The 18,252-nt window shown below is 37.3% G+C and overlaps 3 protein-coding genes across 3 annotated transcripts; 1 reads left to right on the top strand and 2 right to left on the bottom strand.

Moving 5' to 3' along the window:
* The first annotated feature begins 1,740 nt into the window (after positions 1–1,740).
* PUX4 (plant UBX domain containing protein 4) lies at positions 1,741–10,661 on the top strand. The gene is made up of 4 exons (XM_086557218.1): positions 1,741–2,187; positions 2,497–2,797; positions 9,900–9,995; positions 10,078–10,661. Exons 1-4 carry the CDS (start codon positions 1,814–1,816, stop codon positions 10,477–10,479), a joined length of 1,173 nt encoding a protein of 390 aa, XP_086413344.1. The 5' UTR covers positions 1,741–1,813; the 3' UTR covers positions 10,480–10,661.
* LOC147504130 (uncharacterized) lies at positions 5,866–9,243 on the bottom strand. Its single transcript, XM_086557217.1, has 3 exons — positions 9,114–9,243; positions 6,473–7,212; positions 5,866–6,393 (listed from the first exon to the last, which is right to left on the bottom strand). The coding sequence occupies exons 1-3, from the start codon at positions 9,124–9,126 to the stop codon at positions 5,953–5,955; spliced, it is 1,194 nt and encodes a 397-aa protein (XP_086413343.1). The 5' UTR covers positions 9,127–9,243; the 3' UTR covers positions 5,866–5,952.
* A 671-nt stretch (positions 10,662–11,332) lies between the features above and the next one.
* Positions 11,333–12,617, bottom strand: LOC147504128 (uncharacterized). The gene is made up of 2 exons (XM_086557219.1): positions 12,169–12,617; positions 11,333–11,664 (listed from the first exon to the last, which is right to left on the bottom strand). The coding sequence occupies exons 1-2, from the start codon at positions 12,253–12,255 to the stop codon at positions 11,431–11,433; spliced, it is 321 nt and encodes a 106-aa protein (XP_086413345.1). The 5' UTR covers positions 12,256–12,617; the 3' UTR covers positions 11,333–11,430.
* Positions 12,618–18,252: the final 5,635 nt, after the last annotated feature.

Below are 18,252 nucleotides of genomic sequence, written 5' to 3'. Positions count from 1 at the left end.
TTGCAAAATAAGGAATCTTTAATTCAAGAATGATTGTGGGGCAAAATATGGAGATGGCTATGTGACTGAATCCAAGAGACTGATCTTTGCACAATTGTTTCAGCTCCATCATGTAGCACTACTTAACAGTCTTGACTCGAGATTAACTAAAAAGGTGAGCTACAAAGAAATATCTACAAGTGGAAAAGATGTTCTCGGGCATGCATCCACCCATGTATATGCAAGCTACAAACAAGACAAAAAATACATCGATGATGTTCAACATCAATGGCTAGGGCAAGGTCAGCCCTTACACTGTGCCTAGTTGTCAGAAACGAAAAAGGTAGAACGAACTTGAAACAATATCAAAGTTCTTGCAAAATTACATTCTATAACACATCAAACTAGTGAAAAATATTAAACTAGTGCAAGTAAAAGAACTTCTAATTAAGAAATTATTGTGCTACCTCACTTCTTAAAGTTTAGTATATGCCTTCTTATCTCTTCAACTTTCCCCCAACCACAGCTCAAGGGTTCTATCTGAAGATATACACCAGCAATACGAGGATCATACGCTGCTTTTATAAAGTTTTCACAAATTTGAGGTAGGGATAGCCCGGAAAAGAAAAATGGCTCTTTAGCGATCTGATATCTATAACAATTAAAACACAGGTACATCATTTCCCACTAAAAAAATCAAGGTATCCAACATGAACTATGTATCCTTTTTGAAGTATACAATTATCATTTGTATCGTTTTATATTTCTGTTGCATGCTACTTATCAGCAATCCTCCTATGCCACAACTCAATATCTACTTGAATTTATAAAAACTAGACACTCTTGTGCAATGAGAAGCCAAACCTTTCCTCACAAGTTAATCGACAAAACACTACCATTTTTAACGCGTTCCCAAGACGAAGCAAACAACATTCTAAGCTTAACCACAAACTTTTTCCAACCAGTAAATGCCTTAATACTCAAATTCACCACTTCGGTATTCCTCCTTAACTCCTTCTAAACTCCCATTACTACCTATATCCTTCATATCACTTTCTAAACTAGATACATTTTCACCCATATGGCACCTGATAATTGTCATTAAATCTGACATAATTAGCTTTTACCAGAAATCATGAATCAAGGAATCATGAAATTGTGATCAAAAGCATGAAATTCAGGAATCAAAATCATAATCAGGAAATCCACACAGGCTTTAAGAGGTCATATTCAAGATTAAATTGAGTAGAAACATGAACCATATTCATCTGCTTCTACACCCAAGTTCTACCAGGCAACAATAGTATCAAATGAATCACAAACCAAAATTCAAAGACAACCAGATTTGAGCACCCATGCATATACTAATAGGATACGATATTTAAAACTGATCGAATTGGATAATCAAAAGGAGAAAAACCAAAAAAAGGTGCATTCCTTCTGCTGAAGCTTCTGAAACAATAGTGTCATGTTTCCAAATCAATAGTTGTTTGACAGCCCGTTGAATTGCTTCAATAAGATTGGGGTTTTTTTTAGGGTTCGAAGGGTTTGCGCGATAGAAATGACCGGTTTCACGATTTGGGGGGGGGGGTGTACTGGGCTTTTGGTTGGGCTTTATTGTTTGGGCTTGGGGTGGAAGCTGCCCAATCTAATTTCATTTGCGCCCAATGCAGGACCCTAAATAAATAGAAAAAAAATCAGTACGCGGTTACTGAGCAGTAGACGACATCCCAAATAGCCCGGCCCATAACAGAACTGGAGGAGTAGTAATATAAATAGTAGGTAGTCGACTACGAGTCATCTAGAAACACCGAAAAAAAAAGTGTTAAAAATCATGGAAGCAGCAAACGATAGTAATAATAATAATAATAATAATAAGGCACAGCTAGAGACATTCTGTGCATTAACATCATCGACACCAGAAGAAGCAATTTTCTTTTTAGAATCACATAACTGGGATCTCGACTCAGCCGTTTCAACTTTCTTCGAAAACAACACAACAACAGAGTTTCCTCCTCCTCCTGGATCTACGGTACCCATCATGTCTTCTTCATCATCTCGAGGAGGAGATAAGAAACCTAAACCTACGAAGAAGCCTGTTGGTGGGATTCATACTTTATCTGATTTGAAATCTGATCACGGTCATGGTTCGGATAGTGATGATGATTCTGATGGGCCTCAGGAGTATTATACAGGTGGACAGAAAAGGTATTTATATTTGATATTTTTTAATTATTAATATTAGGGTTTTATTGTATTTGATGTACATTCATCTGGCGTCTGGTGTGTGAATCAGTTGTCCAACTAGACCAGGTGAAAATCAGTACTCGGTCATTTCAGCTGTCCTGTGAATTCTCCCTTCTGAAAAGGATTCACCAACCATTAGAGTTGTTATGTGGTTTATCTATTAAACGACTTGTTTTGAACATATTTTTATGTGTTTGAACTGTGTTAAAACTTTAGATAACTTTTTTTACATCCTTTATCTGTAATTTTTTTTTTATATATATTTTCCAGTGGGATGCTTGTCCAAGACCCTTCTAAAAATAAGGGTAATGATGTTGATTCAATATTTAGCCAAGCTCGGCAGTTAGGGGCCATGGAAGGACCAGCTGCTCATGTTCATCCATCTTCAAGTTCAAGAAGCTTTACTGGAACTGGTAGATTACTGTCAGGGGAGCCAGCGCCATCTGTTGCTGTCGCTCCTGAGCCGCCTCAGTCTGTTGTCCACAATATCTTTTTCTGGAGAAATGGTTTCACTGTGGACGATGGCCCTTTAAGAACTTTGGCCGATCCTGAAAATGCACCCTTTTTGGAGGTAATACCTACTTTGTCTCTATGTTCGTTGCGGGAAAGCTTTAATTCTTTTGTAGTTTTGTATAATACATGCTTAGTTGAACATCTGTAACCTCTTTCACGTTTCTTTTATGTGAATGATTCAAATAGGAAGTTCTTAATTTTATCCTTCTTAGGTATGATGTTTAGGTTTTCTTTCATTATTAATTCAGTATTCAATTGTGATGTTGGTATTATTTGCTAATTTTTACAAATTGAATAATTTACAGTTAAGAAAGAACGTTTAGTAGTATAAATTTGGCTCGAGTTAGTTAGTAGTTCGTTGTGTCTCAGGGAAATACTTGGTTATTGTGGTTTTTCATTCTCATGTCCATAGTACAAAATATCGGGATATGGCAAAATATCGACTTCTGATTTATGGATATGTATCGTGGATATATCCCCCTGTGTGGGGATATATTACATTTTGGCATCTGTAAATATTGTGGATATATCGACAAATATCGACAAACTATGTGTGGGTATTTCTGACTGCAAATATCGTGGATATATCGCGATATATCGACAAATATCGATAAATATCCACAAATATCAACAAATATCGACAAATATCTATATTTTCTTTAAATGTGGTCATTATAAAGGTTGAATTTGATAAGTCCTTACAAGTGTGAATAATGGAGAAGATTGTGATGGATCGAGTTTTGACTGAGCTCGCTTTGGGACGAGCTGCCCACATATCAAGATTTTGTGATGAACTTGAATCAAGTCAGACATTGTTCCCCCCTTTCCTCTGCCAGCTTAAGTCCCTGTCTTGATGAGAATAAATGAGCTTTTAGACAGTGTATTTATAAGCGAGACTGATGCTACGACTTTAACTAACACGCCTACGTTGGCGTTCGCCGTTATGCGTGCATGTGTGAGGTTGTCACCTCGATCAAGATGATGGATGTTATGTTATAACGATCTATCATGAGATACGGAGGTTATCATAGTTTAGACAAGGTGCTATGTTATAACGATTTTCCATAGTTTTCCCGATTGATTGTTGGACACGTGCATAATATATATAAATATATTATTCGTTAGAGTGTTGGATACTTTTAATATAAATTACTCTCTAATACTCAAAAAATAGGCCTCAATTCCTACATATTACATTGACTTTTCATTATTTAACAATGAATTGAATTTTTTCTATATATTACAATACTTGTGCAACAAGTATTGTAATATGTAGAAAAATTCAAGATTCATTAGAAATAATGAAAATTGAATCCATGATGAAGCGTGAAGGCCTATTTTTGATGTCCATAGAGAGTAATTTATATTAAATCCAACACTCTAACGAATAATATATTTATATATAATGCATTGTCCATCCACTTAATCGGGTTGTCTCATGGAAGATCGTTATAATTACACCACTTGTCCAAAACTATGTGATAACCTAGTATCCTCCATGATAGATCGTTATAAATAACATCCATCATCTTGATCGGGCAATCTACAACATATTGTAGCCCTTTGGTTGAAGCCGGATTTTACATCCTTCAATGGAGGTTGTTATTTGGGACAATAGGGAAGCATAAAAAAAAGCGAATAGAATGGTCTTGGTTCGTCCTCACCCTTGATGGAAAGAAGGTACTTGAGAAGATCCAGAGCCTTTAAAGCATCAAAAGCAAAGGGTGATTCCAAGTACTTCCCAACAAACAACATTGAATCAAGAAGATCCTCTCTTTTTCTATGATCATGATCCTTTGCCTCTTGCAAGAACTCTAGAACCTTACCCATCGTCTCGTTCAGACCATTGACCATCATTATTTCCATGTTTTTATCAATATAACTCTCATTGATTTCAGAGACGTTTTCTGCTGAGACCGATTTCATCATCTTTTCTGTTGAGACTAATTTCATCATCTTTTCTTATGATGATTCCTTCACGTATGAATCTTCAGCACAGATGCGCGCACACAAGAACAACTAACCCTAGCATTTCCAAAGAGATAAGAGATAAGAGAACGAAGATAACAATAAAAGCGATCATTTGAATACCAAAGACACGTGGCATCTTTAATTATTACAAAACTCAGGACGTGATATAGACCAACTAAGCAAAACCTAAACTACACAGAGACAAAAAAATCCTACAAAAATTTTGGCAGAGTTTCCTCTGTATTTTCGACATTTCATAAATTTAAATCCTGTCATAACCTTCAAATCCAATAAAACTACACCCAACTACTAAAAGAATATCGATTAGCGAGAACCGCTACTTAACCATCTCGACTAGTGCCGGTTAAGTCAAGTAACCAATCCTCGAATCAAAAAATCCTACAAAAATTTCGTGCAGAATTTCCCTCGTATTTTCAACATTTCATAAACTTAAATCCTGTCATAATTTGAAAATTCAATAAAACTGCACCCAACTACTAAAAGATATACTGATTCGTAGAACCGGCTACTTAACCATCTCGACTAGTGCCAATTAAGTCAAGTAACCAACCCTCAAATCAAAAGAAAACAATTTATATACAAACAAATCCCAGAAACCCTAATTTAGGTCTTATACAATACAAACTAACATACATACATCTCTACGTTATCATAACAACCTCAACAATATATATCACGTCTTCCACACTACTTATACATCAAAACCCATCTTCCAAAACAAAAGAGCTCAAATATGATACAACTTCATCATAAAACAAATAAAATTGATCAAATACAATACCTTCTAGCCGCGATTAGGTCTCCCACTGCTGTTCTCCATCTGCGTTCCAACACAGAACGCACCCCCATGCAAAAAACATATTACGAGGGGGTAAGCATAAAGCTGGTGTGAGTGATTTAGGGATAAGGCAGGTAGTTCCTCCCTCATAGGCATCGTAGTTCCTTATTACCCTTAACAAAATAATCAAAGTATCATATACGTGATTATACAAAATAACTATATTTAACTTTTCTTTTACCTTTACCCAAGTTAGTTTTTCATAGGGTAGACACGCGCCTTGCACAAAGAGTTAGTAGGGTCACCCTCTTGCAAATTACAATTCAATCAAGTGAATATAACTAACACTTAAGACATTCGTAACTTAACTATATCATCATATTTTATTTATAACATTGCAGACAAATATCCTTAGCCACGACCACGATAGTCACTTCTACACACTACTGTGACTGATACATATATCCAGGAATGACAATGCTAGTGGACGGAACATCGCCAGCATTCCCAGGTACTTCCTCCTCTAGTGTACCTAGGGCGCCCCGTTCTCGATTCCACTTCAATAGAAGGTAGGTCGTTTCTTGGTCCTCATATTTGTCGAGCGCGTTGTATGCATCCTGTGCTTCCTTGGCAATGGCCTTGCATTTCTTGGCATACTCAGTTACAGCAGCCAGCTCCTCCTTCAGCTTGGCGTTTGCACTGGCCAATGTCATCCTCTCCAACGCCTCATCATTACTCTTCTTCTGACGTTCCTCCGCCTCCCTCTTCTCCATCTCCTGGACAGCCCGGAGATTCGCCAACTCGTCCTTCACCTTCTCCAGCTCGCCACTCTCCAACTCAGCGATCTGTGCTATCTGCTTCAACTTTTGATATCCTGTCAACAGCTGCATAATAACACATAACATCTAAGTTCAGATCGCTCATCAAAAAATAAATCAACACCTCACGAACATCAAAGCTTACCAAGCATTGAGCCAGATCCATCGCTCTTAGATTCTGCCTTAAGCTCTTGGTGTCCATCTCCCTCCTGTCCCCATCCAAGACTGAAACGTCCAGGACACAGCTCGCGATCGGGGCCACCTTGAAGCTGCAGTCCGTTTTCTTCACAGAGCACTCGTCCCCGGACCGCTCATCAACGTAGACCAGGCGGCGATCCAGTTCGTCACCAGAGACTGTGGTGTTCTGCTTCTTTCTGCCTCCCTTGGTAAAAGCAGCAGCCTTCCCCTTTCCAGCAGTGTCCATTCCAAAACCCGTGCCTGCATCCACTCCCTCCAAGACGGGCATCCTCAAGTTCAGTCCCAGCTTGACGTTTCTCCCGCTTTTTCCCCCAGTTCGCTCAGCTGAAGTTTGCAGCACAGTACGCTGCGCGACCTTGGCCACCTTGGCCGCCCTCTCCTCAGAGGCACCCGCCTTCCGCTTCGCTGAACTTCCAGGAACAAACTCCACCTCCTCCAGCTCAAGCGGAGACCCCTCCCTCCTATTCCCCCGAGGAGCAGGCCCAAGAGTACCAGCCCCTCCTCTCGCGGCAGTTCGTCGAGCAGAAATCATAATCCCCGACAACTCCGCGTCCCCTCCAGGCTGCTTCGACGACCTCACAAATTCCACTTCACTTGCAGGACGCTTTCCTGAACTAGATGCCCCCGCATCACTACGTTCTTTACCATCCTTTTCCTCTCCTCCCTGGTCACCAGTTCGCCACCATCCTTTACAAAATCCGATATACAATACTTTCTGTTAACGTGATAGGGAAAAGAAAAGAAAAAACATGCAGAATATTAAGCAGCAAATTATGTGCATCTGCCAAAAGTAGAGAAACAAAGCTTCTTTCCATAATTCATAATACTTAATCTTGGGTGATTAATTGAACTATTCAAGGTCCAAACTCCAAACAGTGGCCCTTTAACATAAAAACCACATAGCAAACATCCCCCAACTAAAACCTCCCAGTATTTGAGTCTAGACTCTAGAGTAGTTATATGTTGTTTGTTTCAAGTAACAAGCATATTACAGTTAAATACTAATCATTTCCTGCGTCAGAATCATCTCCTAGATCGAAATCCTTGACTGCTATTGGATTTCCAATTTGTTTTTTCGCTTGACGAAAGGTTCTTGTTTTTTTTTTGCTAAATCTTAGTGATGTACACACTAACACACTAGATTGTCCTGACCCTAATGCATGGAGTTGCCTACTCCGCTTCTCAAATTGGAAGAATGATTGACAGACAAGCAGACTAATACTTAGAACTACTTTTCTTCCTAAACCACGAGTCTTTAGTCGACAAAATCAATTATAAACTTTGGATAACCTATTACAGGTTTGTTCTGATCATCTTCCCTCAATGAACTCATCAAAGATATCAATTTTAGAGAGAGAAAAAGTTGTGAAGAAGGAAAAAACTATATGACCATAAGAGCAACTATTCTGTGAGCACTAATGAAGTAATGAGTATATCTTCCGAGGTATTGCGGATAAGACATTGCCTATATAGATAGAAACGGGAGAGGAAAATATAGAATATCATAATTTTTGGCATGAAGTCACGAATGCTTATTCATAGTTTGGCTTACAATCAGTAACCCTTATGGAATCAGCCCTCACCCCTACCTAAAAATAATATTAATAAATAAACAAACAAACAAATAATAATAATCATCATCAGACTGAACACTATGTTCCAATTGCATCCCTCTCCAGCATGACTACCTTGTAGGCATCATAGATGCAACAGGGCATAAAACGCAGAACATGTTGGTGCGCCTTGCCAACTCACTAAACTCTACGACAATTTCGGACTAAATACCAGGCACTCCGTCTCGGACGAGGCGCCAGTCCAGCATATCCTTGGGGTTTCACAGGCCTAATTAGCAAGGAACGATATCCACATGGCTATGTACAAAAGAAAAATAACCAAAGAATTCCTTTGCAGACATTGAAGAGCAAATACCAACTTAAGTAACTATTCAATTGACAAACTCAAAGGGCCATGATACTAAGTAGTAAGTACAGCCTCATCGTCATGTGAGAACTGCAGGTCTTGCGCCGGGATTGAACTGCTGTCAGACTAAACTCAGGTCTTGGGGCGGAACCTAACCAATGTCAGACTACACTCCGGTCTTCGTCCGGAACCTAACAGTTGTCGAACTAAACTCCTAGTGCAACGTCAGTTCGTCACCCTATCTATATTGGTCAAGGTGCCTTTCAAGCATACCCGAGGGGTATCATAGTTCCCCGTCTTAAAGATGAGCAGAACCTAGCTCTATTACCAGTTTGTAAGGACCCACTCCATCACCATGTCGCCATTTTGGTAGGGGCTGGATTATGTTAGGTAAATAACTAAATATGGGTCATGAGTCAAATTAAGTAGAGACGCTGAGCGAAAAATAATACTAATGCTAATCGGTGATTGAAAGGAGAACATTGATCAAGCTTTCAGTGATTTAAAGTCAATCAACTTAACAATCAACTTAACTCAACTCTGAAATGCTTATACAATAGACCTCCTTTAAAACACATTTCACGGTATAGTAATGGTCACAATTTCATCTGAAAACAAGTTATTCTAATCAATAATTACTGACACTTTTATTTGATGCTAAGCCATACCTTGGCAACACATTGAATATTCATCACCCAGAGCATCCAGAACTGGTCGTGTAGTCCTCTCAGCTTGTTCCTACCAGCTCGTTCCTACCATCAAAATTCGCAAGTTCGCAAGCTCTTGTGCGAGAGTGGAGAAGGAGCTTTTGTAGCCATCAAAATTCGCATGGCTTCGGCGTGGGAGAGGTAGAGTAGCTTCGTGGGGGGAGAGGAGTAGCCTTTATTAATTTTGTTCGTCGGTTTGCAATTGTTCGTCGGTTTGCAATAATTCTCTCCTTTCAGGCACCAATTATCTCCGATAATATCGGCATTAAAGCATATCGTCGATATTTCACGATATATCAACAAATATCGTCGATAAATGTATTGGTATTTATCCAAATTAGTATTGCGAAATTTATATATCCATCTCTGAAATCTCGATATTTATCGCGAAATATCGCGATATATCGCGATATTTTGTACTATGCTCATGTCATTCTGAAATTTTGTTTTTTAGGGCTTTTGTATATCTTAATTCCATGGAAGCTTGTTATTTGCTTATTTATCATTCCTTTCCATTAAAAAGAAGATAGTGTCCTTATTGGAATGTGGACTAACGAAATTGATTTGTTAGAATACAAGGCTCGTGGTCCAGCTCAAAATTTGAAGTTTTGGGACATTTCTTTTTTCCCACTTCTTGTTTGACATGTGCATCAGCTAGCAAATTAGAATTTCCATTTCTGAAGGCCCTAATGTTCAATAATGTTCTTCAGTTTATATTTTTGTAACTGATTACATGTCAAAATGCAGAGCATCACGAAATCCGAGTGTCCAGAAGAACTTGCGCCAGCAGATAGGAGGACTCAAGTTACTGTGAATCTCATAAAGAAAGATGAAAACTTCACAGTGCGTCTCTTTGTCCCTTAGGCTACTTTTCTGCTTAGGTCATCTGCAACTTTTTATAACATATTAATTCCATGTATAACAGGAGCCCGAGAAGCGCCATGTTCCATTTCAGGGTGTGGGGAGGACATTGGGTAGCACCAGTGCAGCTCCAACCTCTGCTGTTACTGCTCCTGCACCTGTTACTGCTTCTGCTCCTGTTCCTCTTAACACCGCTCCATCGCGTTCTATAGGTCTCGTAGTAGATCAAGCTTTGCCCTCAACTTCTATTCAACTCAGGTTGGCTGATGGGACACGCATGGTTGCACGCTTCAATTACCACCATACAGTCAATGACATTCGTGCTTTCATAGATGCATCGAGGCCTGGAAGCCCTAGAACATATCATTTGCAGACTGTTGGGTTTCCTCCCAAGCAACTCACTGATGCGAGTCAGACTATAGAGCAGGCGGGCCTTCTCAACTCGGTTGTTATCCAGAAACTTTAAGCCCGAAGAACAAGAATATTTTTCTTTGTGGTATGGCACAAATGTTTATTTCACACAAATGTTTATTTCTTAGAAGTAGGGACCTATATACAACTTGAGAAGCCTTTCTGCTTTATGAGGAAGTACTCTCTCTTCTCTGACATTTGATTCCATGCAGCAAGTACTTGAGAAGTTCGTGTCAACTTTGATTATATTTTGTGTGTTTGTTCTGTTTTGCTTGCTTAGCTGATAGGAGCATGTGGTTGTCGTCTTTACCTGTTATCAGAGGTGGTGTGAAGGTGGGAATCAAACCTAAAATATTTGGCCCTCCCAACCTCCCAAGTCTTAAACCATAAGGCGACTGGACACACATTATTATTAACAGGTGTAATAAAGTTGTGAAGTTTTCTCTACTCTGGCTGGAAATGAAGCCAGGGGCCGGTAAGAAATCTTCTATTGGGAAATACTTATTAGCAATCTTCTATTGCGTGTATTATAAAGTCTTTTAGGCGTTCTGCAGGACTTCCATGCGTGTTTGATATTTGAATTAAAAATTGCCTTTGATAAAGCCCGAGGTGTGACACATGTTAGATTGTTTGAAGCCAAGCTTCCACAGGGATTATATGTAAAATTTTGGGATACTACGGAAGCAACCTGTGTTATAATTTTTCTATGACTATATCTATATTCTATACATGCATAGGCGGTTGGTGAACAAATTGGATTCTTGTCATGTGTCGTAGTGTTCCTCCCAACCCTTTCCAACTGTTTTTGTTTTTAAAAGCTGTTGGAAACTACTCTTTTGGCATATACGTCGGCTTTCTAAATGTTAGCATTTCGAAAGACAATGAAACACATTTATTAACCGTACAAGTACAGAAATTAGGAATGGAATGAATCTGATTATACCAATACGTTTACATGCATCTTGAGAATAACAAAGTGTTCTCTCGTTGACTTCTTTCCAAATTCTCATTCCTTACCCTTGTTGTCGTAGTTCCCCTTCTCTACTGTTTTCTTGTACCCTTCTTTGGCAGACTCTGCTTTGGACTCGCCAAATAGAGCTTCCTTAGCACCTTTCAAGGTTTCTTTTGCTGTCTGACTTGCTGATTCCGCCTTTTCCTGGGCGAGTCTACTGAACTCTTCAGCTGTCGAAGTTGCCTTCTCTTGTACGTGAGTTTCTCTATCCTTGCTCTTACTGCACAACTGAAACATTCAGAAACATTTTAAGAGAGAATAAATTTTCAGCCATTTATATATGATGCAGGACTTATTGTTGTACACTTCATATTAAGATTGACCATTTTCCTGTTTTGATGGGAGGTGAAAACTTAGTGCTAGAGTGCCCTACTTGAAAAGCACCAAGCTACTAGAGTGAAATGCCCTACTTGGAAAGCATCATTAAGGTCGGTCACTGTACATATGTAGAAAAATGTACGCATAATCGGTAAGAAAAGGAGTAATTAATAAACAATAGTCTGCAAGAATTGTGCAGAGTAAGTGTTATGGATGGGGATACACTGGAATAATAGATGCCGGTTACGTATGAAGTTTCAGTCCAGGTGCAACTAAGTGAACTAAACTGTTCATTTTGAACTACAACTAGTAACACAGTAAAACGTTCACACAAAACAATGTCTAAGTATCTTAGGTGAGGAGGATAGAAAGCAGTATAAGAGTGATACTTTACTCATTTGCACGTATTGTTACCTTGATGTTCTGGAACCGAGAAGGTGTTGATTGAAGCTGTAGCTTGAAGAGATATGAGCCTGATTTGGAGAAGAATCGATTAGCCATCGTATACGCTTTAACTTTTGCAAAACGAGGAGAAGATGTTGGTCATTGGTACGATGATGTTAGTGAAGATAAAGAGAGATTTGTGGTTACACATGTCAAATGTGTTGACATGTGCTTGACTGCCTGAATGACACGTATTCTGTCCATGCAATTTTTTGTTGTCTCATACTCTCATTTATCCATTTCAGTTTTGTTACTTGAGGCGACATAGTCACTCCGTCACTGCTTCACAGACCCAGTTGCGAATCTTAACTACTAATCTTGTAGTTACTTGTAACCAGGAACATCAGTACAAGTGTACAACACTACTACATACTTTATATCGAGAATTAACCTTAAGGTGAAAGATTGTATCCACTTCGTTATGACTGGCTGTATTAAATATTAACCGCTGCTATTGAAAAAGGGCTACAAGGTTGGTTCGGCTGTATTAAATATTAACCGCTGCTATTGAAAAAGGGCTACAAGGTTGTCAGAACCATTGTTTTAGAAGAGTAGAGATCAATTCTGACTCTCTGATTGCAGTATAGATTGCTAATGGTTTGGTGCAATCCCCATGGTACTGTCAAAATATAGTGAAATCTATTACTATGTTGTGTAACCGAATGGATGCTGGAATAGTTAGCCACTGCTACAGAGAAACTAACAGGTTAGCTGACTACCTTTCTAAGGTTGAGATATGATTCCCTATTATTTGCTTCACACCTCCTTTGGATGCCACTCGTGACTCTTCTGTAAAAGAGGATGCATATGGAGCTATCTATATAAAGCCAGCTAGGGGTCTGCCTAAATCAACCATCCTAAGATTCTTCATATTCGTATAGAAACGCATATCTAAAGTGCTTTTAAGAAGAGCTTGCGCCTAGTTAACACGCAAATTAACTTCTGCATTAAGCGAAGTATCAGCAATCTCTCTAAAAAGAAAAGACAAAATATCGAAAACCGTATCTAACCATACAGGGATAATACAGAATTTAAGCTTTTGTACATTCACTAAATATCACTTCCAAGTCACAAACACGTTTCTAGTAAGGGTTACTAGATTTTGAACCCGGGCATACGCCAGAGATCTTTTAGGTATTTTGCGTATATAAATCGCAATATTCGAACATTGTTTGTGTACTGAAACACTATTAAGATCAAATGTGTTCTATGTTTCAATGCGTACTCTATTAATCTATCACATGTGTCATATGCAGTCCAAGTAAGGCATCCATTTCCGGTTGTGGTTTTGGTCTAGCACTTTTTTATGGAAAATATTTTAAGTTATATGGCTCTTTCACAGAAATCTCCTATGAGTATAAGCTACTAAACCCAGTGACCCACTACTAACATTACTAACAATTTGTTTCATTGCACAATCTCTCTCCTCAAGTATCACTTTTATAATGTGTGATTTATGTAATGTTGGACTGAGTGGAACAATAACATATTAAACAAAAATTAATGCAGAGAACATAGTGTCTAGACTATTTTTGAACGTACAATATAATTTCTTTAATTGACTCTTGTTTTGTGTAAATTTAAGTAAACAAACAAACTAATAATTGAAACAATGCAAATCTTCAATAATCATTGCTAATATTGATGAATTTTTCTTTGTCGTTGGTTATGCATTACCAGTGGTGAAGATAAAAAAAAAATCTAAAGAGTTAAGGCCAACAATTTCTGAGGATCCCAATAGACATTTATGGATACTCTCCCATGTAAAGGTTTATATCAAAAAGTTCCCAACTCATAAACATTGCCTCTTTAAAAAAAAATGTAACCAATGGCTTCTGTGTTGGCTGGAGGACCAACTGTTTGCCTATTCCCATGGTTTACCTCCAAGTTGGCTGGAGTTATTGTTTGAAGCTAAAGCAATTCCAGTGCCTTACTTTGAGTTCTTGTGCTTATTTGGAGAGTTAAGTTAGATGATTCTTGCGGCAACAAAGGGGGGCAATATTGAGATCTCTCAGCGGGTTCAGGAGATCAGAAAAGCTAATTATGTCCCAACTCTAAGCCATCATCTACGTCTAAGCTATAGCATATGAGAAATTTTTATGAACTGTTCGTTCTGTTGATAGTAGATTATGAAAGATTTCTTAGGGAGTCTGAGGATTCAAGTTAAAATTCTATTGTTACACAACTATCTCTTAATAAAAACCTCATTCAAAGTGTTGATGTTCTTGAATACATATCGACTATCTATAGACAATATATAGCTTCCAAATTCAAGGATCTTCTATAGCTTACTATCTTACCTTTGCTGCAGCAAGTTGCAATTTCTTACTATATATATACAATCTATAGCTCACACATTCAAGAATCTTATATAGTTTATTATTCTTACTATATATATATATACAATCTATAGCTCACACATTCAAGGATCTTATATTTATGATTCTTACTATATATATACAATTTATAGCTCACACATTCAAGGATCTTATATAGCTTATTATCTCACCTATGCAAGAGCAAATTGTCATTTCTTGAGAGTATAGATGGGAAGATCGAAGTAGACTTGATCCTGTGGGGAATTATGAGAAGCAAGACTGAAAGTATATATAGAAATTCCAATTGTATTATTTTATTTGTCAATGAATCCGGAAAAGAGATTGGACTTGTACAAAACCGAAATTGGAAATATTGAAATACACTCAAACTCCTTGGCTATGTGTTCCAAAGAGAAATTGGACTTGTACAAAACCTATTTTATGGAAAGTGGAAATACCGAAAATACCATAATACACTCAAACTCTTCAAAGAAGCTATGCGTGTTGTGTTGTACATAACCTATTTTCTTCAAAGTGGAGTTAGATACTGACTTGTTGTGGACTCTGTAAAGATTATGTATATTTACTGATGTTGCATATGGAGCAGACTTATAGAATTTTCCGAGCAAAATTGAAGACTCCCCACTTTTTGTCAGGCCCCAAAATTGAAGACTCCCCACTTTTCGCCAGGCCCCGAGTCTCTAGAATGTCGCCTGTGTTGATCTAGATGATATACCATTTGATTATCCAGGTTTTGGGAAAAATCTCCCTGATCCAATTTTCAGTCCATAAAACCTCCCTCTCAGCAGACCAACCCACTAAAACTTCCTGTTTTTGAAAACCCCACAACACGGACGAAAATGCCCCTGAAACTACTTTAATGGTAGAAAACAAACTCCTCTCTCTCTCTCATCGAAAACTTATCTTTTCTTAACAAATCTGAAAATTACAACAACAAATGAATTAAAAATTACACCACTACCCTCTTTCTTCTTCCTTTCTCACTTTATCTCATTCTTTTGTTCTTTTCAAATACAAAATTATTCTTTTCTTTCTCTCAATCAATTCCTCTTGAAATTTATTATTCTCCAACCAAGCAAATAAAATTTCATAAACAATATCAAGATTTGAAAATTTTGTTTCTTCCACTCAAAACTTGTCTACTTTTTCAATTCAAAGATGAAATCTCTTTGCACTGTTGTTTATTTCAAATAATTTTACATATGTTATGATCGATTTGTTTTCTCTATGAAAATTTAATTTTTCATAAATCAAGTTATTGTGTAAATTTAAATTTACATAGATCAGTTCTGTCGGATATCAGTTATAGTAATCTACTGTGTAAAAATACATTTTAACAGGTTGTATAAAATTACATGAGTTCGTTATGTCAAATGTCAGATTGGTCAATTTCAAAGAAATGTTATGTGAAAACAATTTATCATGCATAATTTTTTATTTGTTTGCAGATTTGTAAACACACTTCTAAATTTAAATTTTCATAGATCAAGTTACTATGTAAATGTAAGTTTTCATAGCTCCAATGACTATGTAAATACAGTTTTACGTATATATGACTATGTTAAAGTACATTTACATATATTCTGTCAGGTGTCGGAAAATTTTCAATCCCAAAAGTTACTATGTAAATTTAAGTTTTCATAACTCCAATGACTATGTAAATATAGTTTTACATATATATGACTATGTAAACATACATTTACATATAGTCTGTCAGGTGTTAGGAAATTTTCAATCCTAAAAGTTATTATGTAAATTTAAGGTTTCATAGGTCCAATGACTATGTAAATATAGTTTTACATATATATATGACTATGTAAAAATACATTTACATATAGTCTGTCAGGTGACGGGAAATTTTCAATCCTAAAAGGGTAAAAAGGAAATAAGATAAAATGGGAAATAAAAACAGACCAGATTTTATCTATTTTTTGGAAAACAAGTAGGTTATTTAATAAGATCTAAATAATAGGGAGGTTATGTAGTATGGGCCGATTGGAGGGAGTTTATAATCAACCGAGTTAGAACCAAGGGGTTGAGCCTCATTTCTTGTTTGATTCTCTAGCATTGTCATCAATGTTGGTTACCTTGAATTTGGTATGTATGGTTCAGACGGCTATATTCTGGTAGTTTTAGATAGTACAGATATTTAAGCTATATTATGGTAGTTTCACACAGTACACATACTTGGTCATTGGAACATTCTCTGGTTTAGAAAGGAAACTAACGCTTGGATCTCACTTTACGTGGTTCAGTACACTGAAGACTTATTGAAGGCTGGGAAACCCAAGCTTCACGTACCATGGTGCCATAAAAAAATAAGAGGTATTTGAGTGTACGCATACCAAAAATTCATAGTTTTTCATCTTTTTTTTGTATAGTTTTACCTGCTTCAAGTGATTCAGTGAATGTTACTCGATCTTTTTGAGGTTCAAGCACTTTTATCCTCATGACATAATCATCAGCATTGAGTTTCATCTAATCGATTGAATATTCTTATATATTGTCTCAGAAAAAAAAGCTTCGCACCAATCTTCTCGTCCTTAATTGTGGGATGGTATTTTCCAACGGATTAATTCTATCAACGTATTAAATATTTTGTGCCCCATCAAGAAAATATATATAAGTCGAGACTCGAGAGAGAGATAAGCAGAGGTAGTATAAAAAGCTTTGCCAATTTGGAGGTCTTTAGGTTTCTCAAGAAGGCAAAAGTTTTAATTGAGAGAGAAGTCTACGAGGCATTGTACGAGTATTAGAAAAGGCTAACTCTCATATTAGAGTGCCACCTAGGAGAGAGAAAATCTTCCATTGGAGGTCTCTACTTTAGTATATAGACAAGGTTTTAGACCCAACCATATGGTCGGAATCATTTCTAAAATTCACATCCCATAAATTTTTGCGAGGAATTCAATGATTGGTAATTATTAGCATAATGTTTTAGAGTTGATTTAGCAAGGTTTTATTATTGGAGTCGTATAACATTTCCTTGCCAGATGTTGATTGACTTATTAAAGTTGTGGTTGTATTAGGAAATTTCTTAAGATTAAGAGCTCATGTTGTATTATGAAACTTCTTGTGATTTAAGAGTGTCCACGTGGCATACCTCTCTCTTAAGAACACGGTACCTAGGAAAGAGATAGTCCACATAAGATGTCATCTGCTTTAATATAGAGAGAGGTGATAGTATATTAGGACCCTGGTTTTCACTATTTATGTTGAAACCTTCAAGAAACCCTACTTTTTGGTATATTATCTCCTAAGAGTTGTCGACAACCATGTACCACCACCCTCCCTTCAGATTTGTCAACCTTTAATTCTTGGTTCATCATGTCTGGGATAGCTTTCTCCTGTGATTCATACTTGCACTTGGCCACCTCTAAGTCCAGGTCACCTCCCAAAGCTTCCACAATAATTTCCTCAGCTTTGTCAAATGATTGAGTTTGCTTGATTTGTTCAGCTTTTTCTTCACACAGCTCTCCAAATACTTCCAAAAGTAGCCTTTATGTTTTCTGTTGTAGGTTCTTCTTTCTTTGCCTTCTCTATTATAAACTCTTCCTACCCCTTGCTTTGAGTGTAAAACTAACAAACAGATAAACAAAAGATAGTAGAATTTGTAGTTTAGTTACTCAAAAGTGGGGACTTCATTGTGAGTTGTCATCGGCCCTGCTAGATGCAACCTCCAGGGCAGTTCAAAAAGAACCTTGGAATATTTAAA

Source organism: Coptis chinensis, chromosome 4 (assembly GCF_015680905.1).
Source record: "Coptis chinensis isolate HL-2020 chromosome 4, ASM1568090v1, whole genome shotgun sequence".
Classification (NCBI taxonomy): Eukaryota; Viridiplantae; Streptophyta; class Magnoliopsida; order Ranunculales; family Ranunculaceae; genus Coptis; species Coptis chinensis.
The sequence above is the reverse complement of the archived record's forward strand: the minus strand, read 5'-3'. Positions and strand labels throughout refer to the sequence as shown.